A 25,353-nucleotide genomic window follows, 5' to 3' on the forward strand; every position below is an offset into this window, starting at 1 on the left:
AACTGAAAAGAATAAGTATGCAATTTACCAAAAGAAAAAACCCAACCAACCAACCAACAATAACCACCAACCCATCCCAACATCCCATTAAACATACCAATCCAGACAATCATTACTCATTAACTCGGTCAGAAAGGAAAAAAGAAATATCAAATAAAACATCTATTCCTTTTCTTCTTTTCTTTTTCCAACGCTACCGTGAGCTAATGAAAATAAAGTCCTCGCTTAACTTACATCGATCGTTGCAACAAGTCAGAACACAGACCTCTTCACCAGTCTGGGGTCTGATGAAAAATATCGTAGATGATCAACTAACCAATCAATCAACCGTGATGCTGCTCATGCTCGTGCTGTTGAAGCTGCTGCTGCAATGCCTCCGTACTGCGTTCCACCTCCGAATCGTGCTCTTCCTCGCTGGTGGGCGATGGTGCCCGGCTGCCCACGAGAGAACGGCGACTGCGCATCTACAGGATCAAGATTAGTCAATGCCACAAAGTATCAATAACAAAGCACCTACCCATGCGCGAACACCCCCAATCAATCCCAAACTGTAGCCCGTTGCAAAGTCCGGCTCGTTCCGACCATTGCCGATTGTGCTCTCCGGCCGTCCCAGGGCCTCCACCCGAGAAACGTGTGCCTTGCTGCCCAGCACAGGACTGGTGACACCACTGCGCGAGCCGCCCAGATCCATGCTGTTGCGCGCGCTCGATAGCGGGCTGTTGGGCCGGCTGTTTTGCCAGAATTGACGCAGCTCCCGACCCAATTCCTGGCCTGTCGTAGTCCAGTTAGACCGGATGCTGTCCCGGAGCTCATTCACGTGACGCTTGATCTCCAGCTCATTCTTCTTCAACCATGACACGTTCAGTTCCTGTCGTGAAGCACCACGCTTAAACTGTCGAGAAATGTACTGGTCGTAGTCGCGAACAATTCTGTACTTGAATGAGCCCCCATCCAAGCATAGCCATCGAGCAGCACAACTCACCTGGTAATAATTCCCGTTGTGCTCACACCCTCTGTCCGCTGTGTAGCCAAGAACTTTCCTTGAGCCTTGATCGGCGCATAGATATCATCCCCCTCATCCGCACCATATGGTAGATCATCATGCGCAACGTAGTCAATCTGGTGGTCATCGATGAATTCCGGCGTCACAATCCAAGGACAATTGGGAATCACTTCATCCACCCATCTGCAATGGCGGATACTCTCCGCGCGCTCCGCACCACTCAGGACCGTCAGTCCCTTGCGCTTATGTGTTTCCTCGTCTCCGGTCACTCCAACGATCAAATGCACGTCAGGGAACGCCTTCTTCGCTTGTTCCAGCTGTCGCATGTGTCTGCACACCTCATGATTAGCACTCCGTCTACTTAAGCCGGATGGCCGATACATACCCCACATGAAACAGATCAAACACGCCGTCCGCATATACGCGCACCGGCCGTCCCGTTGGTGGAGGGTTGGTGTGATAACCGACGGGGTCCTGAAGTCCAGCACGCGCGGGAGGGCTCATCAACGGCTCCGATGTGTCTACCTGCAAGCCCGGCCGGCTCTTGCTCCGACTTTCGATATCACTGCTGGCCACGGTGGTCTCTGATGGCTCGCCCGGATCCTCCTTGCTGAGGGCCGATGGTGCGTCGGGGAGATCACCATTGGAAGCTGGAACGTGACCTTCACTGGTGGACGCCTTGCGGGCCCGTTTGGTGGGCGGAACGGCGCCGGCAGAGGTGACATCGAGAGATGATTGCTTCTTGTGCTTGCTGGGCAAGGGAATGGCGGAGCCTGTGGACTCGTCGCCTTCCTCACCGGATGCATCGCGAGAGGAGGGTTGCAAAAGTTCTGCAGGGGATGGAATGGCGGCATTGGCGGAAAGATGTTGGGAACCGCTGCGCTTGCGTTTAGTCGAGGATTGGGGGGAGGACATGATGGCCGACCGAGGGAGCACAGCTCGACTTCTGTCAATAAAGAAAATTACACGGAAAAGAAGAAGCTGAGGAGAAGGAGGAGCGGCGAAAGAGAAGGAGGATAAGAAATTAATCCGCTTGGCGACAGGTGAGACAAGAGGACAGAAAAGCAAGACGGAGAGGATGTGGAGGAGGGAAGAGGAGTGTACGGGAGGGCCCGGGGATGGGATCCAAAGCACAGAGGAGAAGATGAAATCCCTCAACAAACCATGGGGGGTGAATGGCGGAGAGGGGGGGAGAAGAAGGAGGAAGAGAGAGAGAAAGAGAAAGAGTAAGAAGAGGAAGAGGAAGAGGAAGAAACTAGAGCAGGACCCTTGACAGACGGGCGATGGAGCAAGCAAAGACAAGGGGAAGAAACCGACCGAAAGTATCGCGGATCCGAAACTAGAGCGCAGACTAAAAAAGGCAAGAATCTCAAAATCTTCCCGACCGGGAATATTGATTCATGTATGGTACCTTACTCACACTCGACTGATCACCTCCGATATAACTGACCGCTTACCAGGAAATGGGTCGCTAATGACCGCGAGAAACTGCTAATTACTGCTAGATACGTACTGCTAAAATACTGGCATTGCCCACAGTGGGGAAAGCAAGCAAGACAACTGACCGTCACGTATGGTCCTGCCCCAACCATCTTCGCCCATCACGGGACTCCGGCGGGCCCTCTCATTCGCCCGGTCCTTCCAAAGTACCATACGGTGTACCTCAATCAGGCCTTTTTTGCGAAGTACTGGATTTAGCTTAGCTACCTACTAACGTTAAACAGATCCATCCTACACTCCTCTTCCACTACGTACTATAACTACGCGCATCCCCACATCTTTTGTCGCAATTAACTTCCGGATGGTGTAAAGACTCCTGCACAGCCAACGTTTCTATATGCATACGATATAATTTAAAAAGAAGAAAAACGAGACAAGAGATTCAACATACACGGCTCGCTTTCATCCCGGTTCCAGAAACTCCGCTGCTGAAGCAAGCATTCGACGAGTTTGCCTTACCCGACCCCGGACTTATAAAAACTATACGTCATGCCATCGTGGAATATTTCTCCCCCCGGGACGCCATACATGGTGTGCAACTCCGCTATTTCCCTTTCCTCCTTGACGTGATCGAGTGGTTACAACATACCAATGTCGCGCTCAAGCCGGGACATCGCAAGGGCTGTCCCGCCGGTGATTTCCAGGTTGCAGCTGAGGTGGACACGGCATCGCATCGTCAAGGAGCAGGGAAGACACAGACAATAAGATAGATAAAGAAAATTGGGACAATCATGGAAAATATCATGGTTCATCAACAGTGGGCGTTTTGTGCGGTATCTTGTTCATGGCATGAAACAGACGTACTCTCGTGAGGCCGGCCGCTCGCGGCTCTGCAATAAAACTGGTAAACATAAACGAAACCCTCCGACCCGATTCCCATGCATCCACCCCGCAACCAATGCCGAAATATTGAGTGACTTTGGACTTCCTTCTCGTAAAAAAAGGTCACCTCGCGATTGGGTTCCTCCGCCTCTGAAACCACTTGGCCATTTCGAAAGGGAGTAAGGCTGGAGTATGATAGATAGAAGGGGGGAGTTCGACGTGAGAAAGCCTGGCGCTTCCGAAAGGGGCAAGGCAGAAAGAAGTCCACGTAAATGTAAGGAAATAGGTAAAAACGGGCACAGTCGTAGAATCACACAAGGATGGTTTTCAAAGAACCAAAATAAGGAAAAAGGGAAAAAGGTAACAAGCGCGGCAAGGGTAGAAAAGGAAATAGAAAAAAAAAAAAAGAAAAGACACATCAAGGAGAAATGCAAGAGATCCATCATGACTACGAACTCGTAGGCTTTTGCGGCGTTCCAGGGGCACTGCCGGACGAACCCTCCGCGGTGGTAGACGGCGACTCCGATATCTCAGCGGCGTCCGTTCGGGGAGTGTCCTTAGACTGAGGTCCAGGAGTTCCCTCCCGTTCATTCCGAGCCGCATCAGGTGAATCACGGTGCACCTGATTGACAAGGTCCTGGTCTTCCTCAGCCTGATCAAAGAGTTCGTCATCGTTCTGTTCCGGAATCAATTCAGTGCCGTCCCCCAAGAGGATGATGCGGCCAGAGCGGACGCTGAAGCCACGCGCACGGTCGTTTTCCATGTCAAAGTCATCCGGGTTCTCCTCAAATTGATTCCGGATACCGGGGCCGCGGAACTCAGCTGCACCCCCCGTTCAGTCAGTAGGGATTGGAATTGGAGGCCGTGGGATCCTCGAGAGACTTGCCGTACTCGGGCGGAGCGCAAGGGCCGTCGCCGTTCGCCACGCGCTCAGCGATCTGGTTGTACCACTCCTCTTTGGTCCTACCGTTAAGGAGACCGATGATGACCATCGTCATGTTGTCGCAGCCAACACCGCCGGTTTCACTGTTGGAGGCCAGGCAGTTGTCCATCATGTTCTCACAGATCCGATACAAGTCCTGCTTCGCGGCAATCCCACGGCGGACAAATTCCACCACTGATTGGGAGGACTGACAATCCCAGATACCTGTGTTTCCGAAAAGTTAGCGACCTCCGAAACCCTCACTTCATTGTCACCAGAGAGAGACCCACCGTCACAGGCAATTACGAGGAACTCGTCATCGTCACTGAGATCGTGCACAGTGACGTCAGGATAGGCAGTGACAATTTGCTGCTCAGGAGACAACTCGGGACTCTTCTTGAATTCGAAGTCACCAATGGCCCGCGACAGGGCCAGGTTGCCGTTGACACGGCCAAAGTCAACGAAACCACCAGCAGCGCTGATACGAGCCTTCTCGCCTATTATTTGTCATGTCAGCATCACCAATACAGGTCGGTAATCGAGATGTAGGGTCTGTACCTTCGTTCTGAGGCTTGTGGTCAAATGAAAGAGGCTTCGCGCGGCCCTTGACACCCAGTACAGAGCGAGAATCACCAGCATTGGCCTATAACCAGTCAACGAATGAACCGAACCCAATGTCGTTTCCTCATTGGTCATGGCTAGGATACATACCACCCAGATCTTGTGCTTCGAAATAACGCTGACGGCTGCGGTGCAGCCAGACACTTCCTCCTCATACTTCGGGTCTAGCCGGGTCAGTCCGTTGCTATTTCGGAGGGACAGGAATCAAGGGAAGGGAGAGGCGGGTGGTAAGGTTGCCCGAACTCCGATCATAGCGCTCACGAACCTTCCAAAATAGCCCGGTCGGTAGCGAGGAAGCCATCCTTCAGGGCCTGTTCGATATCACCTTTGGCAAAGGAGTCCTGCTTCGCGACAATCTTGTGGACGTTCTCTCCGGCGAATAATGCTACTTTGTCACCACCGTGCCCGTCATATACACCGAAGAAAGCGAGTCGTTTATCGGGGTCGGTCGGCTTTTCTTCCTGCTCCGAGTACTTGGCCTGCAGGTCGAGGACAGCAGCATGGGCATCCTCCATGCTGATTCGCCAACCCTGCATGGCGGAAACACCGTATATACAGCACTCATCTTGACCTTCAGCGGAAGTCTAGATAGTACCGGAAGTGGTTAGTGAGGATGTAGGAAATTAGGAGAGGCCCGGAACGCAATGGAATGGTGACAGGTCATCCGCCCAAAATCGCGTGCAGGAAATTTTCATCATCCTGTGGAGGAACCCCGCAGGGGAGGGATGATCACCACAATGCAGGCGCGACACACAAGAGGAGTAATGACAAAGAACGCTGTAGGGTATAATAATTTTGGGCAGTGAACATGTTGGACAAAGGATAAGAAAGGGGAGCATGGGCGGGTATGGCACAGAATGGCAAACGCGGATGGTGGACAGATTGGAATGGCGTAAGATGCGTGCAGTGTGGGGGAGGATCAAAGACCAGACAGGTAAACGCAATGCTTCAGGTTTCACTCACCTTATCGACCACGGGCTCGGACAAGGTCTGACCCATGATTTCTAGTGGATCACAATTAAACTGTTCACGCAGAGAAAAGGCCCGTTACAGACATACACACACCACCGAAGAGGGGGAGGAGGGGAAAGGATAGAAGGAAGAGAAAAGGTAGAAAACCCGGCGGATTCTTTTTGGGGGGGGAAGACGAGGGGAGGGGGATGGGGAGGGAAGAGGCAGCAGATCAGGTGAAAGAGAAGAGATTAGGTTGGCTTTGAGGGCAAGGGCAGAATGACTATTCGGGAGGCGGCAAGCGGGAATGGAACCAGCAGAAAAGCGTGAGCAGAACTGATGATGGGATGGTGGAGGGAGAGAGAGGGGGGGGGGGGAAGGGAAGCTAGTAGTAGGGAGAGAGGGGACCAAAGTTGTGTGAGGATTTAGTAGTGTGTGTGTCTCCGGAGTGCTGTGGAAGGTTAGTTAAGTTCCGGACTCGGTGGTGTAATAATAATAACAGCACCTACTACTACTAGTAATTAACTACTAATACGTAGTAGTGGGAGTGGTGTAGTAGCCTGTCTTGCCTACCTATCATTCGGGGGAGTGGGGAAAGCCGATTCAACGATGACGATAGCTCTGAAATTGGGTGAGAAGCAGGGTGATTGATATAACAGGCAAGATAGGTCAGACAATTGGGAATACTAAATAATGACACAAGGGACCGAGGGGAGGAACTGGTCCAAGTTAGGAGGAGATGGTGTCACAGGAAGGGGAAGAGATTTTCTGCACGATAATAAGCAGACTAATGGGCATCAGGCATTATCTGGCCATCTGTTACTGTAAGAGAGAAAAAGAAAATCACAAGGGCGTCAGCCGCAGGCAGACAGAGAGAGACAGCAGGCTGAAGCAGGCAGAGAGCAGCGCATGTACCTCCAGGGTACCTCCACTCCGTTGGGGAGAAAGGTAAGGTACTCTCATGGTACTTCCACCGTACCATTACAACCTGATCGCATGCGGCAGGCGGTAGGCCCGAAAAGGGAAGAGCCGGGGGAAAGTCTGCCAGTCGCGTGCCTTTTTCTGGATGCGGCAATTGAAAATAATTGAAAAATTGAATTGAAATTGAATAATGACGAAAACTCCTTGGCGTCGGCTGACCCGAACTTTTTCACCCATCAACTCCAGCCACAATTCGAGGTACTTCCCTCCCCCTACGTCTCTAGTATCTGCTGGAAGATAATAGATGATGTGCCTACCTGTTACAGCTCCTGCATAGCATCTCTACAGCATGAAACCCCCATTTAATTTGCAGGTGAAATACGGATTATCCATTTAAAGACCTTCCGGTGGAGCTGACACTGTACGTACTAGTTAGCTCAGCTCCATGTCTACCTTCAAACAAGAACGTCGTCCGTGCCACGTTTCCTATTGACCTTCAATGCCTGGTTAGATTGGAAGTTGGCAAGGTACCGGGGATCTAGGTTACTAATTATATGAACTACCAAAGGACTGGCTCGTGCTAAGATAAAGGAACTCTCAAAACGCGCTACTGATGGGTTATACAGTAGATCAGACCCATGCATCTGGGTACGTGTTCATACATGCAAACTAAGCCGCTCTGGTAAATACCTTCCTGCCGCCTACGTTCGACTAGAGGCCATCTATGAGTTCTGTCTATACCTTCCTTGCTTGCTTGCCTGCCAGCCAGCCAGCCAGTTGCCTACTTATTCCCCGACAGTCCGAACTCAAGCAGCTTACCTTTTAGCTCTTGCAAGGGGACTGGGGCTATCTAATTCAATTCGTGTCTATTCCGGGTTTTATCGAGGAACCGAGAAGACAGCATTGACCGACTTATAATGAGATACTGATAATACCCAGTAGCTTCGAAGGTTCCTTGTAAGCATTCATTGTGTAGAAAGCGAGTACATAAGCGTGGCGGTTGGAGCGTGGTCATGTGGCAGGACGGTTGTCTTTGATCTAGTAGAGAGTCGCACCTGCTCTTTCTCTCAACTAATTCACTACTCCATACTTTCAACCTCTTCCCTTGTGAACTGCCTTTCCCAGACCGCTCCTTAGAAGATTCCAGTAGCGATGCAATTGTGGATTATTACCATCCCACCCAAAGATCCAACTATGAAATGGTCACATCTCGCTTTGCGAGCGATCGGTGTCCATCTTTTCTCTTCTAGCAAATGGGAAGGTCTATACCACCACTATCAGTACGCCCATTCAGGACTGACCATCGTTGCCCTGGTTCTCTCCGCTTGTTCCTCCCCTTCTGGGGACATTCAAGCTCGCTGTCATGCTCTTCGATGATCAACCTTGATCACTTGTTTCTCATACCATGCAGCTGACCTGACCCTAGCAGTCACCAACGGCCAGATGATGATGGCTAGATCTAGCTCTGGACTTGGAGGCAATACACTGTCAGGATGGTTGCTGCATACAAGATAAATCCTGCCATCCATGGAAGCCCCATCCACGCCCCTTCCCAGGCCATGCCTGCTCGAAACAATCCAGCTAGGAGTGGCCCAGATATCATGAGTCCAACTCCCTGTGTCAGAGTTATGGTCGTATTCAGGAGTCCAACATGCGATGACCCAACCAAAGCACTCCCGACGCTGCGCAGAGCGGCGCTGAACCCCCCTCCAAGAGCAACCAGAGCAACTCCTACAACGAACACTGCTGGATGAGATGCCACGGACATGAAGCCAAAAGCAGCCATTAACAGACATGCACAGCCTAGTGCCACTTTAAGGTCTCTCTGCACGGGGGACAAATATCGGTCGAGGATCTTCGTAGCCATCGGAAGTACGAGCATCAAAGCGAAGCAATTAATGATCCCCTTGACGCATATGAGAAGGCTCGCCTTGGAAATCATATCAGCATACCTGAAACTTGAAGTATTTGTACATTTTGCCGAGATCTCATACCTCTGCTAAGCTCCATGAAAAGCGCTTGGAGACATATTGGAGCATGAAAGGAACTGCTTCAATTCCATAGCTCGAAAAGAGGAAGGCGAGGGAGATGATTAGGGCACTTGGATACTCGCCGATGAACTCATGCAGTTGAGCGAACTGTGAGCGAGCAAAGTGTACCGCAGTGGCCCATGTAAATGCCGATGATAGCTTCAAGTGGCCTGCCGTCTCCGGCTGAACATCATTGACGGGGTTGACTGAAGGCTCCGGTTTAGTCTCCGGCAACAAGAGGATCGTAAACAGGCTACCAATTTCGCAGGCTAGTCCGAGCATCCAAGGGATCCAGGCGTTTGATGACATCAGCCAGGCGCTTAAGGGAACAGCAAGAATCTCTGACAGCAGTATAGCTGCCGACAAGATGAAATAGGTACTTGAACTACAGGAGCCTTGATTAGCAGAGGGGATGTGAACAGGTTTAGCAAGATTTCAATACCGTTTCTCTACCGGGAAAACATCCGCGATGATGGTGAAAGCCACTGAAGTAGCTATCTGAGAACCGCCACCAAGAATCTGAAAGATTGGTGTAAACCAAATAGCTCGTGGGGGGATGGTCGCATGATACCAGGCTTTCACATTGGAGTTAGCCTGTCCCTCCACGTCGCAACATCAGCTTAACTTACCGATCACTCTGATTGCCATCTCTTGCAAGACACACCCAGCCAGGCTTAGAAATAAGACTGGTTTACGACCAACGCGATCTGCCATGAGTCCATATGGAAGCGCCAAAATAATGCCCGGAAGCTGGTCAAAGGTGCTCATCCAACCTTTGAGCAACGCCAGCTCACCTTGCACATCAGCAGTCTTGCAAGCCGAAGGAATCAGTGAAGGAAGAACCCCGCCGGGGTTGCTATCAAAGACCTCCGGATGCAAGCGCTGGCAGATGTTCAACTCGTATATCTGAAGTTGGGGAGCAACGGAGATGTAGTTGCCGATGTCGACAGTGACCGCTATGAGGCACGCAAGAAATAAGACCTGCTGGGCTCTACGCGTCACACTTTTTGGCTGCACAGGGAGTTCATTGTGCCCAGCTAAGAGAGAAGTTGTCTCAGAGGGTGTTTCTGGTTGATCGGAAGCAATGGTCATGGTGAAGGAATCATAGGCATGAGATGAAGAGGGATGCCTCAAAACTCATGGGCCAAGAGGCTGAGGGAAGGAATAAGAACCCCCTCTGCCCCAGAAATGATGATAAGAATGGGCCTTGGTTAGCCTCATTTCCAAATGACGCTAAAAGGAGCGGCCATGGAGCTGGCCAAAGGATCCGACGTATCTTACTAGGGGCTTAATGGTTCAGACGGTGACACATGGGCGCTTCTCCGAAGTCCGATAAGCGGGAACAAGGGTTTACCGCTGTTTACTGGCCCATTGTTCTGGTGACCTAATGCAAGTGATATATTAACTGGATTAGTTATTTAGCTAAACACTACTGGGTACTAGATAGGCGCAGGACCGTCCAACGGTCCGAGGGGCAACAAAGAAACCAAATTCAGAATCCATGGATATCACGCTCGCCGAACACTTTTCTAAACGACCTGGTCGACAGTGAAGCAAAACACCAAAACAAATATGAACATAAATACTAAGCATTGCGTTTGTCACCTCATTCACAAGAAGGCTGCGTTGTTTCTCAGGCTTCCTGCCGGCTCCCTCTGCATACTGTGCAGCTCTTCCCATTCCCGCTCCACCGCTCGGTTCAAGCTCACTCGGCGTGATTTGGAATCGAAAGGAATGGAGTAGAGTGAAGGGCTTTTTCGCGATGACTGTCCGGCCCCAGCTATGTCGCCGTGGGTGTAAAAGCCGGTCTGATACCAAGGGCGTGAGCTCCCGCCGAGCTGCCGCTCAGTGGGCGGATCGTTCTCTTTCCCCAATCCCGGCCCTCCATCGAACCGTTTCGGCTCATCCAAGCTTACTTCGCTATAGAAACGAGGCAGGGGCGCAATCGTCTCAGAGTAGTTCTGTGCCAGACTCGATTGGCTGGGCAGTTTGCCCACGGGGCGGGGTGGCCCCATGTCGGAAGATTCCTCAGACAGGCTATGTAAATAAGCCGACTGACGATGGTCATCCGTATAAATGGAGGCAGACATGGCTGTCGACCACGGCCGCTCTTGAATTGAGTTTCGATATTCCTCAATGTAGTTGGAACTGGCTACTGTGTCGGCGCGACTGGCTGTGCTTCGAGCTCTCTCGAGAGCCCGGCAGCCCGATGATGCTCGACGGCCAAATTGACCTGCGAAGAGCGGGTTGGACGAATTCCGACTCTTTGCGCGGCTGTGAAGAAACGCCTCTAGTGAGTCAGCTTCGGAAATGGTCGATTCGTCAGGCTCGACTGTCCGCAGGCTCATTCGTCTGGAATAATCCCCGCTCTCTCTGTTTCGAGGTGGCGGTCGTGGAAACAGCGGCGCTAGGTTTCCTACGTCACTCTCGTCACTTCCGAACGACGCCTGCGTGTTTTGCCAGGAAAGACGGACCACGCCATGTCCTGGAGGTCCGAAACCACCGGCCCCATGTCCGGCACCACTGAGTCGGACTGGAAGCCCGGACGCTACTGTAGATATACCACTCGACCGTTTGGAATATCTACGCGATCGGGTGGTAGAATTTCGCTTCAGGGACCTCCTAGGCTGAATCGGTCGAAGGGGCTCTCGTCTCCTAGAACTAGTGGTGGTTGTTCGTCGGTGTAAGGGGGGACTGTTCTGGAAAGACAGGCGTTTCGGCTGTGGCGGTGCTTCCTCCACTGGTTTGGCCTCTTCTGGTTCGGGTCCCTTGAGAGAAGCGAAACCTCCCCAATCGAATGTAGGATCGGAGAGGGTGTTTTCTTTGCCGGCTGCGTCTGGGGCCTGCTCATTGCTTTTCGACGGGCTCGCATGCCATAATGGTAGCTCCAGTTTTGGAGGCTCTGATGATTGTGAAGGGATCCTCAGAATCCTCGGGGGCTCGCCCTGGGCAGTTTCCTCATAGGGCCGACTATGTGTGACCCCTTCGCCGTCTGGCTGAGTTGATAGCGTTTTCTCGGCTTCTTGTCCATCCTGAGCTTTCTTTGCGGCCGCTCTACGCTTGTGCCGCCAGCAGCAGAACAGTAGCAAGGCAGTGCTCAGAAACACGAAGGGGACGACGACAGCAATAGCAATAATACCGGCCTTGCCTCCGCGAATGCTGTTCTTTGCATCGGAGGCTGTAGAATTGATTGTGCCTGACCCGCCTGTGGTCCCTTCTGACATCGCCTTGATAGTTAATTGGCGAGTGTCCTCTGCGGTACCCTCCCGGGCAGTGAGGTTGATATGATAGCTTCCCGGACTGATGTCGGAGGGAACCTGTCCGAATATAGTCTTGTTGTCACGGTTGTAGTGAAGCCAGGGAAGATCTTGCCCTAAGTCAACGTCTACCTGGACAGAATCGTTGGTCAAGACAGAGTCGTCAAGGACCAGCATGAAGAACTGCCCGATGATAGCATCGCATACGTTCTGGTCGTTGCGAAAGAATTGAGTGAACTGTAGACTGACAACCAGCGTGGCTACGTCTTGATATTTATCCGTCACGGTAATCGTGACATTATTATCGGCGGCATCCGCAGGGGGCGTGCCACTCAGAGAGATGGTATCGTCATCCAGGGACAACCAATCCGGCGAATCCACCTTAATGTCGGTCAAGTCGCTCTTCCTCGTGTCATGTCCATCCAAGGTGAGATTGCTGGCAAACTGCGGACTAGTGAACTGCCGTCCTTTTGAGAGGAAGAATGTCTGCGTGCTCCGATTGAACGCCAAGATATGTGGACTGATGGTCATCTCAAAGGTCATGGTAGCCGCGCTGAACCCAGTCACATCCGAGGCTATAAGATTGAAGCTGAATGTTTGAGGTCCACTACCTGGAGTTGTACCAGAAAAGCTGAGTGATGCTGGGTCGAAAACAATCCATGAGGGTAGCGGTGCGTTGTCTGGAGATGTGCCATAGTAGGCCGTTGACGGGCGCGTATTGGTGAACGTGTCCGGCTCAAAGGATAATGAGAAAGAGTCGCCAGTGTGTAGGAGGATGGTGTCTGGGGCCGAGGTTGCCCCCATATCTTCGAGTTGTGAGAACAGCGGCTTTCCCGGTTGCGGTCCATCGTCGGTTGTTACAATTAACGTGACCTGCATGTCCACAGACTCCGAGCCATCTGAGGCCACAAGATCGAACGTCGGTGATCCTTGATCATCTTTCTGCGGCGTTCCGGATAGCGTGCGGGATTGGCTGTCGACTTCGAGCCATGACGGCGCGTTCGAAAGCGAGTATTGTGTGTTGTCATCACTGCCAGAGAAGGTTCCCGGCGAGAAGACAAATTCGAATGGCTTCGATACTCGGGCTACCGGAGGTAGCTGTGCGTTAACAGGGTAGCTGGCCTGCAGACCTGCAACAACAGTCACCAGGATGCTGAGGAGAGCCAACGCAAAGAGCGCCATATCTCCTAAGCAAGTGGAACGGTCCTGGCAGGTATTCGATAGACGTTCCTATAGATCTTCCAGACGTATCATCCAAGCACAGATTAAAGATCTAGGACTGTATATGAAGTTCACAAGAAAGTGAGAGAGAAAGAGACGACAAAGATAGAAGGTGGCAGCTGGAAGAGCAAAAGTGGCGGAAACAGCCTGCCCTTAGGGCAAAGAGTGTGCCCCCAAGGGCCACCGCGCCCAAGGGCCCATTGGGCACAGGAGAGGCGCGAAGCGTGTGGCCCCTTCTACAGAGCCATACCTGGATATGTTTGACGTCACTGAAGTATGGGAATGGTTAGAGATGGATGGTTCGCGGCGCGGGAGTTCAAGCTCACGTTGCGAATGCACGCGCCTGCAAGGGATGGCTTGCAGGAGTCCACACAGGAGCATAGCCGGCCCAACCCCTCCCTCTCAATAGCGTTCGTATTTCCCGAAGGCTTAAGGGAGGGTATTTGACAGGCAAAGCCACCCTAGTTTCGAACAGAAAGTACCAAGGAGAAGTCTTGTGGCTCCTTTCCACCGCGTAAAGTGGAGGGGTAGGGGGATCAGGCCTGTCTATCGAGGGGCCGAAGGCCATGCTTAGGCGCGACAGGGCGGGTACAGGGCCCACGCTACAGCTAAAGATCGAGAACCATCTTGATTCCGGTACGCCCTGGCGCATAATAGTCCGGGATCTCATCACGCTCCTTGAAGCCATTGCGGACGTATAGAGATCTGGCGGGCGAGCGGGCTTTGTCGACCCATAGCTGGATCTGCTGACACCCCTCGCTCTGTAGACGAGCTCGAATATAGTTCATGAGCCGCATCGCGACACCCTGGCGGCGATGTGCTTCACCCACGCAAACTTTGTGCAGTAGGGCTATTCCCTTCTGGCGGACGTAGACGGCATAGGCCAGCAAGGTTGGGCGGACATCACCTGGAGCCGATGGTGCACGGGTCACATACAGAACCCTCGTGTTGGGCTTCTTGCGCCAGAGTTCCTCACCGAAACTGAATGCCTCATTAGCGGGGAAAGTCTTCTTCTCGACGCGTGAAATCTGGGCAAGAATCTCCAGGGCCTGGTCTCTCTTCAAGGAATGGATGTCTGAGATGGTCAGACTGGGAGTCAGATCCGCTGGTGGCATTCCGGAGAGCCCCTCCAGGATCTACATTCACGATCGTTTGGAAGTTGGGGAGTTGACAGGGGAGGTTCCACAATTATCCCGGAGCACGAAGGATAGTTCACTAGAGATTTCTCTTCTGATTCAGCAGATGCCCAATGTCGTGTGAGGGTCCAATGGCTCTCAATTCAGCTCGATTGCCCGAGTTGTCAAGAGTAATTGGAAGTTTTCTAGTAGAGGAAAAACCAATCACAGATACTCCCCTGTCCCATCTAGGTCTAGTGTATAATACGGGCGCTAGTCACCGCAGTACTATACTTACAATACGACGTTACATTTGAGTATTTGAGTAAGTAATATTGAGTTGGAGACCGGATAGGAATGAATACCTTCAATTGACTATTTACCATCTACAACTCCAGTCAACTTCTATCTATAGCTTATACTCTATACTCCCGATATACACTTTCCAGCATTCTGTCCATCGTTTCATCACCCCGTCCCTTCTCCTCTCACTCAACCCTCACTTCCAAACAAAAGACTTTACTACATTTCCCTCCCCGAAAATGCCCTCCCAAGCCGACGACAAACGCCAGGCCGCCCGCGAAGTTATTGACATTCTTCACGAGATTTCCACCCTTCTTGTACGTGACACCACCTCCCCCCTCCTCATCCACCGATTTTCTTTTCATTCTTCTGCCTGGCGTTTTATTTTCTTTTTACTTTATTATTATTATTGTTACCATCGAATTTTCTAGCTTTTGCTATCATCCACTGCTGCTCCTATCCATCTCACCTACCACCAACATGCCAGGCGGGAATAGACCAGACTTCCTGGTCTAGACTGGATCCGGTGTCATTACCTTTTGACAAGACACACAATACTCACCTGGTCAACTAATTGATTGATTGATTGATCGGTGGATTGACTAACTATATTCGAACCTCATTCAGAACACTAATTTAGACCGCACGGAGCTGTCGCTTTGTGTGTCCTTGATTGAGAATGGAGTCAATCCGGATGCTCTTGCTGTAAGTTCTTGCATATCTATCATGTGCTCTATATGTTTACTTTGTTCCGGAGGGACGGAAGCTGACGCTGTCTATCAGGCGGTCATTAAGGATCTAAGAAAAGAATCTGGTGTGCCGCGCGGGTTTGTGAATGAGCAGCAACAGCAGCAGCAGGGTTTGCCGGAGTGAGATGGATGTTAGGGATCTAATTTGGGGTTGTGGGTTTAGTATTATCTTAAGTATTTATGGCGTTTTCTGCTTCTTTCTGTTTGGGTTGGTTTTCCTTGTGATACCCGTTTATTCTTCAATTATACAATGGAATAATATGATGGACATAATTGAGCGGTCTACTACTAATTGTGGTAATGTTCGTCGTATTCATAGTCCTCGTTAGGGATGGACCGGTCTCTGGGACTTCCCACTAGTGCAGTCTTTGGTATCATTAACGTCGGCCATATGGCCATTATCAGGGTAATGGTATGAAGAGTACATGTAGCAGACAGGTGGTGCTAGGGATGAAACAGCATGTGTCGGGGAGGAGGCAAAAAAGGAAATTCTCATAATTATTAATCGATTACTGAACAAGCCCTACGACTTGCCAGCATTCTCGGCCTTGCTGCTGCTGTCTTTCGACGCTTCGCTGGCCGGCCCAGCTTCAGCCGTGCTCTGCTCCTTGGCCTTGGCTTCCTTTTCTTTCTCATCGTCACTGTCCCCAAGACTGAATGGGTCATGCTCCCCGACGGGCGAAGGGTCAACAGTCGACAGAGGCTGCCACTTGCTCGACTTGCCTGTCGCGGGAGACGTACGTCTAACGGGCTCAGAGGCATCGTAGAGGTTGTCAATCTCGGTAGGTGGCCCCTCCTGGAAAGAGACCTTGCGTCGATCAGGGGAAGGTGATGAGGATTTGAACAGGTTGGGGTTGGCGAGGGGTCGTGGGGGGCGCGGGGGAGGAGCTGCGAACGGAGGTTAGCATTCGAATGCGGATCTAGTGCAGAACCAGGGAATAATCAGGGTCAAAATACCTTCCGCATCTCTCAGTTCAAGTGAGGCAAAGTCGTCGTTTAGGATGCGGTGATCGGCGTCGTAGCGTTCGCGATCGCCGCTCCGACGACCTAGGTCTCCGCTTCGTCTAGGTCTACCATAATTCTCTTCGGGCTGGCCTTGACCAGAAGGACCGGCCTCGGGTTCGCCGTCGAGGCGTTTCTTCAGGTTCTGGACCCAGGAGTTGACCTTTGTCTGGGTATCTAAGAATCCTTTGCGAAGGTTCTCACGGATCACCGGGAGATCATCTATACAGGCCAGCTGTTAGAGACCAAGATAACGTAGTGAAGGATCCAGTATCACCAACCGTCAAAGAAGCTGTATTCTTTCTCCTCCGATCCATCGCTTCCCCTTCGCGGCCGCTGCTGTGGGTACTCGTTGTCCCAACGAGGTTGGCGCGCAGGACGGTTGTAGTGCTCGGCCAGCTGACGGGCATACATCTCATCCGCTTCTAGCTGCCTCTGCGCAGCAGTTGGGCGTGGTGGCTTCGGAGGCGGCGCATCTTGTTCGGCAGCGCTGGGGTCCGTCATGCCTAAAGGGACTTGTTAGTGACCGCGCATAGCAGTACTGTCTGTTCGCAATCCACACGTACTTAGCAAAGCATGGAATGACCGTTCCACATCCCAGTTACTGGCCACCAACACTGCCTTGATCACCGATGCCTCGATAGAGGGGAATGCTTCCTTGAGAGTATTCTCGGCCTGTTGACGGGGGCTCAATGGGCGGGGTGGCTTAGGCGGGGCAGCTTCCGCAGCGCCCTGCTGAGTAGGGGCTGTTGACGGCGCTGCAGTGACACCGGTTTCCTGAGGTTCATCATCGAAATCTAGAGGGCGCGCGGTAGTCGGCGACTCGGGTTTGGGACTGAGCGGTCCAGTGGACAGTTTATTGGGAGTCTGGCTGCGAGTGAGTGGCCGGGCGTGAGGTATAAGGAGCGGATATAGAGGACAACCTACAGTCTTGTCTTCTTCCGACATCGTGAGAGCAACTTAGGCAGCGTTGAAATAGTGTAAACTTGAAGTCTAGAAGGTGGAGAAGAGTGCCAAGCTTTCGCAGGCCTTGAGGGTATTTATGCGACCAGGAAATTTGCCCAACAGGCAGAAAGCAAGCTGGGGATGATGCGATTGGAGCTTCGGAGCCTCTCAGCCCCCTTCGCACTTCCGATGCCCGCGGAGTGACGTTGCGCCACGTGATGGACCCGGTGCTTAGGTAAGCACTGCTGCAGGTGCTTCCAACAATATCTACTTCGTCAAGTAGACTCTGGGTTCAATTTTGGCAGTGCAGGGCTTGCGCAGCTGACACGGAATTTGCTATTTCAGTATGCTTACCTGGGGATTTCTAGCGCAATAATAGCTTGCCCCTGGCTGGAACCGGTGCTGCAAATCACCTCCTAGGTTCATTATCATTCAAGGCCCAATCGCAATGGCTTCCGAGCTGGATCTGTCCACCAGCTTTATCCCGGCTCTATACAAGCCAGCCGCATTGCTTCCAATCGCAAGACACAAGCAGAGCTTATTGTACCTGATTGAGACATATCCGGTGACCATTGTCGTTGGACAAACAGGAAGTGGGAAAACAACCCAACTACCCCACTATCTCGACCAAGCAGGATGGTGTGCAGATGGAAAGGCCATAGCCGTGACACAGGTATGTCTTTCCCTTCAAACCAATTCGGATGCAAAAGGAAAAACTAATATTTCCCAGCCGCGTCGGGTGGCTGCTACCACGGTGGCAGCTAGGGTAGCCGAGGAAATGCGCTGCAAGCTCGGCGAAGAGGTGGGCTACTCAATTCGTTTTGAGGACTTGACCTCGGCTTCCACCAGGATCAAGTTCCTTACAGATGGAATGCTACTTAGGGAGGCACTCGTAGATCCTCTGCTGTCACGGTACTCTGTAATCATGGTGGATGAAGCTCATGAGCGGTCCCTCAGTACTGATATCCTCCTGGGTATCCTGAAAAAGATCATGAAACGAAGGCCGGAGCTTAGGATTGTGGTCAGTAGTGCAACCTTGCAAGCTGAAGACTTTCTGCGATTCTTCGCTGGTGAGGAGTTTGACAGCAGTCCGGAATCCAGTGAAATCGGCGGCAGGGTGGGAAGGATTATCAGTCTAGAAGGTCGCATGTATCCGGTGGACATGCTCTTTCTCGAGAACCCTGCGGAAGATTATGTCGAACGCGCAGTCAAAACCGTGTTCGACATCCATCTTCAAGAGGCGGAAGGTGATGTTTTGGTGTTCTTGACTGGCCGAGAGGAGATAGATACAACGGTGCAGATGATCGCTGAACGTGCCGCAACGCTACATCCCAAGGCGCAGAGTATACTTCCATTGCCCCTTTACTCTGGCCTCACAACAGACCAGCAAATGTACGTGTTTGAACCGACACCAGAAAACACCCGCAAGGTTATCGTGTCGACCAATATCGCCGAAGCATCTGTTACTATTAACGGGATTGTGTATGTCATCGACTGCGGTTTCGCCAAACTGAGAGCTTATAACCCGCAGACTGGCATAGAGACATTGACCGCAGTGCCCATATCGAAGGCAGCGGCTGTTCAGCGTGCTGGTCGAGCTGGGCGTACCAAACCTGGGAAGTGCTTCCGCCTCTACACACAGCAGGCCTATGAGCAACTCCCCGAGGCCACCGTTCCGGAGATCCAGCGGTCAAACCTAGCACCTGTGATCATGCAGCTCAAGGCTTTGGGTATCGACAATATCGTACGATTCGACTTCCTGACTCCCCCTCCTACAGAGCTTGTTATTCGCGCATTTGAGCTGCTGTACTCTTTGGGAGCAGTTGATGACTATGCTAAACTCACAAAGCCCCATGGGATGCGCATGGCAGAGCTGGCAGTCGATCCAATGATGGCAAAGGTGCTGCTATCAGCGCCATCTTTCAACTGCTTAAGTGAGATCCTCTCTATTGCTGCCATGGTGAGCCTTCAGGGGACCGTATGGGTCCAGCATGAAGGCGACAGGAAGTCATCGGAGAGCCACCGGAGAAAGTTCGCAGTTGAAGAGGGGGATCACCTAACGTACCTTAACGTGTACCAAGCGTTTATCACCAAAGGAAAGAAGGAGTCCAAATGGTGCCGGGACAATCTTCTGAACTTTCGATCTTTGCAGCGGGCTGTGAGCATTCGGGGCCAGTTGAAGCGATATCTTGAGCGTTTTGGAATCCAGGTCGACGAGACTCTCTCCGCACGGTCTCGGCAAGAAGACCCAAGTAAACTTGCGGAACAGATTCGTAGGTGTCTTACTACGGGCTATTTCGCACACGCCGCGAAGATGCAGCCCGATGGTACCTTCAAGACGGTGAGCGGAGGCCTGACTCTCCATGCTCACCCGAGTTCATTGATGTTTGTATGTTGGCAATCTAGATTTCTGTACTATATTTTCGACCATTCGCTAACTGGGCTATACAGAATCGGAAAGCCGACTGGGTCATCTTCCATGAGATCTTACAGACCGGCGAGAAGACCTTCATCCGCGATATCACTAAGATCGAGAAGAACTACCTCCTCGAATATGCCCCCAACTACTACCAGGTCCATTGAAGTGTCGGGTACAGAGTGTACCTTGATGGGATTTATATGACGGTGAACCTATTAGTGATTGTAATTGACGACATACCTGCCTGTACTATACCCGCCAGCGTTGACCTCTATAGAATATTAGAGATGCATGTTCCTTCTTTCTGTTACCTGTAGAATTTATCAGTACCAGTAAAATCTGCTATTCCAGCGGACCATAATAATCAATAAATGCTTACAGGTGTAAAGCGTACCTGGGTGGTGAATGAAACGAGCATTCGGTCACCTGGATCGTGATGCGCATCATTTCGCAGCAGCCAGACGGTCCTTTCGCCGAAGAACAACAACGCAGACCATCATTTTCTGTTTCTTCTGAAAAGTCAACCAACCTTACAATCTCGAACACATTGCAGCCCGCAGGTTTACAATACTCTATCAATCAGACATCTAAATAAAATCAATCAGTGTCAGTCTTTTCCAAATCTCCAAGTTGAATATGTCAGGTCATCACCACCACCACGATCACGGCGGCCATTGCCACGGAGAAGACGGTCATGATCACTCCAACGACATCACCCCCGCCATCCAATCCCTCCTCTACTCTCAAATCCAATTTGACTCGATTACTACATTGAACGGTAGGCCAAACGCGATATAAACACCTGCTGCAAGTAGTGCTGTGCATGCTAACCCGAGATCCTACCTGCAGAGGCCAGTCCCGAGTCCGGCGCCGCGATTGTTAAGAAAACATGGTCTGAAAGACTCGACGATGAACCGGAGCTGGAAAGCGACGCAGATGAGCAGCTACTGATGTATATTCCGTACGTTATACCCCTTGATATCGTCGTCGTTATCGACCGCATTTGCTGTTTTTGATGTGGATTTTACCCCGCCAAGTGCCCCTCATCTCAGCAGCTTCTTGTCGCAAAACCCAGCATTCAACAGTCTATTACACCATAATCACCATATCATCCATGAGCGAGCTGCTAAATTCCATGATTCCAGGTTCACCGGCCAAGTCAAAGTCCACTCCCTCCTTATATACACCGCTCCTACCCCATCTGCCCCGAAGACCCTAAAGTTATTCAAGAATCGCGACGATTTGGACTTCGGAACAGCTTCGGACCTGAAGCCCACGCAGACAGTCGAGATACCCCAACCTATGCCGGGCGCAGATGTTTTCGAGTTGCCGCTGAACCGGGCGCATTGGAACGCGACTACCTCCATCACTCTGTTCTTCGAGGATAACTGGAGCGATGGGGAAGAAGACGTCACCAAAGTCGGGTATATTGGTTTTAAGGGACAGTTTATGGCCCTAAATAGGGAGCCGATCAGTTTCTTGTATGAGGCGGCTGCAAATCCGGGTGATCATGTTGCTATCCAGGGTGTGAATGGGGTGGGGAGCAGGATTCTGTGAGCGGGAGTGATATGGATCGGATTTCAGTGTTTGTTTGAACATGGGGCGGCTATATGCTGGCCTGGAATGTATGAGGTCTGTGACAGACTAAAAATGATTGATCAGAAGCTACGGATATTGCCTTGGGTATTGAGCTGGCCTCTATCAAGATAATGCACGCCAATCCATGTTTCGACGGTCTAGTTGCTAGCGTTCAAATAGCGAAACATATCTAACAATGCTATACTATACTTGAAATTCATGAAACCACCAACGCCGGCAATGCTAATATCGAAAGAAAGAGATCGTATGGATGGCACAGTCTCAAGCAGGAATAGCAGTCCGCTCCTCGACTTGGGCCTCTTCCACGGCATGCTCGTCCTCCTTGACTCCCTCCACGTGCTCTGGGAGCTTGGAGCTGGGCGCATTGGGCAAGACAACCGGGCCCTGCGTATCCCGCTGCAAAGCCTCCAGTTCCTCTTCAACCTCATCCTCATCCTGAGTGGACAAGCGTCCAGCAAGCATCTCGCTGATTTCCTGTACAACCACCACCAACTCGTCAGCTTTCAGTCCAGAATACCCTTCTCAGATAACCATTGACAATAAAAGCTTACCTCTTGATAGGCTCTCGCTTCCTCCGTCTCGCCCATCAGTTTCTCCACCCCCTCAAGACCACCCATCTCCTTGTTAATGGTCTGCAGGACCTTGGTCCCTTGCTGCAAGCCGAAAAGAACATCCTTCTGAACCAGTGCAAACTCAATCTGCCCCGTAAGCTGTTCGAGCTGCTCGAGTTGTTTGTCGGTCTTATCTAGTAGCGACTCCTGGTACTTCTTGCGACGCAGGGCAAGCAAAGCGCGCTTGCGGTCATTCCTGGCGAGACATTGTTTCGCGATGTCGGTTTCGCGGTCTGTCAAGACGGTAATTCGCTTCTGATACTGGTGGAGCTTGTCTCGCTGGTTCTTGAGGTCAAGGATTGCCCTGAGCGTTAAGAGCGTTAGTTTATCGGTCGGAGACGGAGAATGGGGCTCGTGACCCGTGCCGGTCGGCGCTGATGGAGGCAGCAACAGGGCGAACCCCATTGGAATAATATGGATAGACTCACCGGTCCTGAGCAGAGATCTTATGGGTGCTGTTTGTGTTCCCCATTGTCAGCGCATGTTGCTTTGTTCCCGAGGATGCTTGAGGGGAAGCAGTCAAAGGCCGGCGGTGATAGAATGATAGATAACTAGTGAGCAGTGAGAGAGTCCACCGCAGATGACGTCCGTTATCGTCCTATTGCCCCATCGGGACTAGTGTGACATTCTCGGGAATCTGCCGGTGTTTTCAGACGATTTTGGGGCTCTCCGCCGGCGCATCAATTCTCCGGGTCTCTAAAATTGTGGGAATTCATCGCCAGCGGGGATCTTTATCACCCCCGATTATCACATTCATAGCCCCTGCTCTATTTCAAGATGCGTCGTGGGGGCAGGCCGACGCTGAGGCAGGGCCTCGACAAGGATGTAAGTGCTGCGACTCGTCCCTCGGGTCATATCAATGCGATTATCGCTAAACTCGCTATACACAGATCTACCAGATCGTACGCAAAATCATCGACGACAATGCAGAGAATGCCCAATTCCGCCTGTCGGTGTCCAGCATTTACGATACCATCAAGCGGTCCAATTCCAGCCTGAACAGGAAGCCGAAGCGCATTCTCGAAGACAGCATCGAGCGCGTGGTGGAAGTGCTGAAAGCCGACGTCCTCGGGGAAGATGAGAACGACTCCATAGACGGCGACTTTGAAGGTCTGGAGGAGCCACCGGCACCGGTATGCGACATGCGCGCCGCTTCATGGGGTACCTGCCTTCAGAAGCGGCTTAGAATTTGGCTAGCGATGGAGAGGTAGCTGACGGGAGCAGGAATCCAACAGCCTCAACAAGAGCCTGGTCGGTATGTGGAATACAACCAACAGCTCGAAGCCCTCGAAACAGAGCGAATCCAACACCGCCGAGTCAACAGCAGCACCACCTTCTACCTCTACGAAGAAACGGCACCATGGTGGTGAATCGCAGTCCTCCAAGCGCCGCAAGGCCGAGGCCGCAGTCGACCGTTCTCCCCCCACACATATCAGTCTGGCCGATCTGGGTGGATTAGACGATGTCGTGCAGGAGCTCGGGGATCTTGTCATCCTGCCCATGACGCGCCCACAAGTCTACATGTCATCCAATGTTCAGCCTCCTCGCGGTGTTCTGCTACATGGTCCGCCAGGTTGCGGTAAAACCATGATCGCAAACGCATTCGCCGCCGAGCTGGGCGTCCCCTTCATCTCCATATCCGCTCCATCCGTCATCTCCGGCATGTCAGGAGAGTCCGAGAAGGCTCTCCGCGAATACTTCGAAGAAGCCAAGAGAATCGCACCCTGCTTAATATTCATTGACGAAATCGACGCTATCACCCCCAAGCGTGAAAGCGCCCAACGAGAAATGGAGAAGCGCATCGTCGCCCAACTTCTCACCTGCATGGACGATTTGGCCCTCGAAAAGACCGACGGAAAGCCTGTCATCGTCCTGGCGGCCACCAACCGTCCAGACAGCTTGGACGCAGCCCTACGTCGCGGAGGTCGTTTCGACAAGGAAATCAACATGACCGTCCCCTCGGAGCCCGTCCGCGAGCAGATCCTGCGCGCCCTCACCCGCAAGATGCGTCTCGTCGACGACCTCGACTTCAAGACCCTTGCCAAGCGCACTCCCGGCTTCGTCGGCGCTGATCTGAACGACCTCGTTGCCACCGCCGGCGCCGCCGCCATCAAACGCTACCTCGAACTCCTCAAGTCCAACAGCGGCGAGGAAATGGAAATGGAGATCGAAGGCGAAGCCGACATCATCAGCCCTAAGGTCAAAGAACTCCGCCGCCTCATCACCCACGCCAAAGAAACACCCATCGGCGACGAAACCCAAACCGTCCTCGTCTCCAACGCCGACTTCTTCACAGCCCTCCCTAAGATCCAACCCTCCTCCAAGCGCGAAGGCTTCGCCACCATCCCCGACACCACCTGGGCCGACATCGGCGCCCTCGGTGGCATTCGCGACGAACTGTCCACCGCCATCGTCGAGCCCATCAAGAACCCCGAAATCTACGCCAACGTCGGTATCACCGCTCCCACCGGCGTCCTTCTCTGGGGTCCCCCCGGTTGCGGTAAAACGCTCCTCGCCAAAGCCGTGGCCAACGAGTCCCGCGCCAACTTCATCAGCGTCAAGGGTCCCGAACTCCTCAACAAATTTGTCGGTGAATCCGAACGCGCCGTCCGCCAGGTCTTCGTTCGCGCCCGCTCCTCCGTCCCCTGCGTCATCTTCTTCGATGAACTCGACGCCCTCGTCCCCCGTCGTGACGATACCCTCTCTGAAGCCTCCGCCCGCGTCGTCAACACCCTCCTCACTGAACTCGATGGCCTCGGCAGCAGCCGTCAAGGCCTCTACGTTATCGCGGCCACTAACCGGCCCGATATTATCGACCCGGCTATGCTGCGCCCCGGTCGTCTCGAGACCCTTCTCTTCGTTAACTTGCCCAGTCCGCTCGAGCGTGTCGAGATCCTGCAGACCCTCGTCAGGAACTTGCCTATCGAGTTCAATGAGGATCTGCGCAGACTCGCCGAGGAGTGTGAGGGCTTCAGTGGTGCTGATCTGGGTAGTTTGCTTCGTCGCGCTGGTTACTCGGCTATTAAGAGACGGGATAGTATCAAGTTCGAGGACTTTGTCGCTGCCAAGGCGTTCATTCGGCCTAGTGTTACGGATTTGAAGAAGTATGAGAAGTTGAGGAGGGATTGGAGTGGTGGGGTGGTGTAAATACTTATTAGATTATTCAGTCAGTGTTTTGGTGTGTGTACATACATCGATGTACCTTGGGATTGTTTCTTTTACTTATTATCTCTTCTGTGCTGTTTCTTCATTGTGTGCATATATAGAGTGTGGAGGGATCCAAAAAAAGTGATGATTAATGATAGATCTTTTGAGGGATATTCAATCCAGGATGCCACTGATTACTTACTACTACTAATTTC

General features: G+C 52.1%; 11 protein-coding genes across 11 annotated transcripts; 4 read left to right on the forward strand and 7 right to left on the reverse strand.

The window, feature by feature from the left end:
- Positions 1 to 323: 323 nt before the first annotated feature.
- BO88DRAFT_350254 (choline-phosphate cytidylyltransferase) lies at positions 324 to 1,918 on the reverse strand (the record flags this gene model as incomplete). The annotated part of the gene is made up of 4 exons (XM_025703490.1): positions 324 to 464; positions 518 to 929; positions 983 to 1,333; positions 1,389 to 1,918. The coding sequence occupies 4 exons, from the start codon at positions 1,916 to 1,918 to the stop codon at positions 324 to 326; spliced, it is 1,434 nt and encodes a 477-aa protein (XP_025558638.1).
- A 1,645-nt stretch (positions 1,919 to 3,563) lies between these two features.
- BO88DRAFT_154406 (PP2C family serine/threonine-protein phosphatase) lies at positions 3,564 to 6,183 on the reverse strand. The gene is made up of 7 exons (XM_025701547.1): positions 5,832 to 6,183; positions 5,134 to 5,452; positions 4,959 to 5,032; positions 4,806 to 4,890; positions 4,538 to 4,744; positions 4,212 to 4,472; positions 3,564 to 4,147 (listed from the first exon to the last, which is right to left on the reverse strand). The coding sequence occupies exons 1-7, from the start codon at positions 5,865 to 5,867 to the stop codon at positions 3,774 to 3,776; spliced, it is 1,356 nt and encodes a 451-aa protein (XP_025558639.1). The 5' UTR covers positions 5,868 to 6,183; the 3' UTR covers positions 3,564 to 3,773.
- Positions 6,184 to 8,199: 2,016 nt separating this feature from the next.
- Positions 8,200 to 9,862, reverse strand: BO88DRAFT_429281 (putative MFS transporter; the record flags this gene model as incomplete). Its single annotated transcript, XM_025709136.1, has 4 exons — positions 8,200 to 8,670; positions 8,735 to 9,155; positions 9,213 to 9,345; positions 9,400 to 9,862. 4 exons carry the CDS (start codon positions 9,860 to 9,862, stop codon positions 8,200 to 8,202), a joined length of 1,488 nt encoding a protein of 495 aa, XP_025558640.1.
- Positions 9,863 to 10,121: 259 nt separating this feature from the next.
- Positions 10,122 to 13,504, reverse strand: BO88DRAFT_154594 (putative transmembrane glycoprotein). The gene has a single exon (XM_025701548.1). The coding sequence runs from the start codon at positions 13,207 to 13,209 to the stop codon at positions 10,381 to 10,383; it is 2,829 nt and encodes a 942-aa protein (XP_025558641.1). The 5' UTR covers positions 13,210 to 13,504; the 3' UTR covers positions 10,122 to 10,380.
- A 352-nt stretch (positions 13,505 to 13,856) lies between these two features.
- On the reverse strand, positions 13,857 to 14,503 carry BO88DRAFT_438477 (GNAT family N-acetyltransferase; the record flags this gene model as incomplete). Its single annotated transcript, XM_025709670.1, has 1 exon — positions 13,857 to 14,503. Exon 1 carries the CDS (start codon positions 14,361 to 14,363, stop codon positions 13,857 to 13,859), a length of 507 nt encoding a protein of 168 aa, XP_025558642.1. The 5' UTR covers positions 14,364 to 14,503.
- A 237-nt stretch (positions 14,504 to 14,740) lies between these two features.
- Positions 14,741 to 15,695, forward strand: BO88DRAFT_408157 (mitotic-spindle organizing protein 1). The gene is made up of 3 exons (XM_025707639.1): positions 14,741 to 14,983; positions 15,294 to 15,371; positions 15,450 to 15,695. The coding sequence occupies exons 1-3, from the start codon at positions 14,906 to 14,908 to the stop codon at positions 15,537 to 15,539; spliced, it is 246 nt and encodes an 81-aa protein (XP_025558643.1). The 5' UTR covers positions 14,741 to 14,905; the 3' UTR covers positions 15,540 to 15,695.
- BO88DRAFT_408158 (CUE domain protein) lies at positions 15,684 to 17,493 on the reverse strand. The gene is made up of 5 exons (XM_025707640.1): positions 17,345 to 17,493; positions 16,984 to 17,284; positions 16,699 to 16,923; positions 16,373 to 16,639; positions 15,684 to 16,303 (listed from the first exon to the last, which is right to left on the reverse strand). The coding sequence occupies exons 1-5, from the start codon at positions 17,363 to 17,365 to the stop codon at positions 15,939 to 15,941; spliced, it is 1,179 nt and encodes a 392-aa protein (XP_025558644.1). The 5' UTR covers positions 17,366 to 17,493; the 3' UTR covers positions 15,684 to 15,938.
- Positions 17,494 to 17,657: 164 nt separating this feature from the next.
- BO88DRAFT_446756 (putative ATP dependent RNA helicase) lies at positions 17,658 to 20,050 on the forward strand. Its single transcript, XM_025710313.1, has 3 exons — positions 17,658 to 18,035; positions 18,093 to 19,751; positions 19,814 to 20,050. The coding sequence occupies exons 1-3, from the start codon at positions 17,811 to 17,813 to the stop codon at positions 19,943 to 19,945; spliced, it is 2,016 nt and encodes a 671-aa protein (XP_025558645.1). The 5' UTR covers positions 17,658 to 17,810; the 3' UTR covers positions 19,946 to 20,050.
- Positions 20,051 to 20,276: 226 nt separating this feature from the next.
- On the forward strand, positions 20,277 to 21,561 carry BO88DRAFT_408161 (PITH domain-containing protein). The gene is made up of 3 exons (XM_025707641.1): positions 20,277 to 20,559; positions 20,631 to 20,742; positions 20,927 to 21,561. Exons 1-3 carry the CDS (start codon positions 20,418 to 20,420, stop codon positions 21,336 to 21,338), a joined length of 666 nt encoding a protein of 221 aa, XP_025558646.1. The 5' UTR covers positions 20,277 to 20,417; the 3' UTR covers positions 21,339 to 21,561.
- BO88DRAFT_408162 (ESCRT-III subunit protein VPS20) lies at positions 21,362 to 22,530 on the reverse strand. The gene is made up of 3 exons (XM_025707642.1): positions 22,420 to 22,530; positions 21,932 to 22,295; positions 21,362 to 21,854 (listed from the first exon to the last, which is right to left on the reverse strand). The coding sequence occupies exons 1-3, from the start codon at positions 22,461 to 22,463 to the stop codon at positions 21,642 to 21,644; spliced, it is 621 nt and encodes a 206-aa protein (XP_025558647.1). The 5' UTR covers positions 22,464 to 22,530; the 3' UTR covers positions 21,362 to 21,641.
- A 143-nt stretch (positions 22,531 to 22,673) lies between these two features.
- Positions 22,674 to 25,333, forward strand: BO88DRAFT_408163 (putative AAA family ATPase/60S ribosome export protein Rix7). The gene is made up of 3 exons (XM_025707643.1): positions 22,674 to 22,816; positions 22,882 to 23,124; positions 23,216 to 25,333. The coding sequence occupies exons 1-3, from the start codon at positions 22,769 to 22,771 to the stop codon at positions 25,136 to 25,138; spliced, it is 2,214 nt and encodes a 737-aa protein (XP_025558648.1). The 5' UTR covers positions 22,674 to 22,768; the 3' UTR covers positions 25,139 to 25,333.
- The last annotated feature ends 20 nt before the right edge of the window (positions 25,334 to 25,353 follow it).

This window comes from Aspergillus vadensis (genome assembly GCF_003184925.1).
Source record: "Aspergillus vadensis CBS 113365 unplaced genomic scaffold BO88scaffold_28, whole genome shotgun sequence".
Taxonomy (NCBI): Eukaryota; Fungi; Ascomycota; class Eurotiomycetes; order Eurotiales; family Aspergillaceae; genus Aspergillus; species Aspergillus vadensis.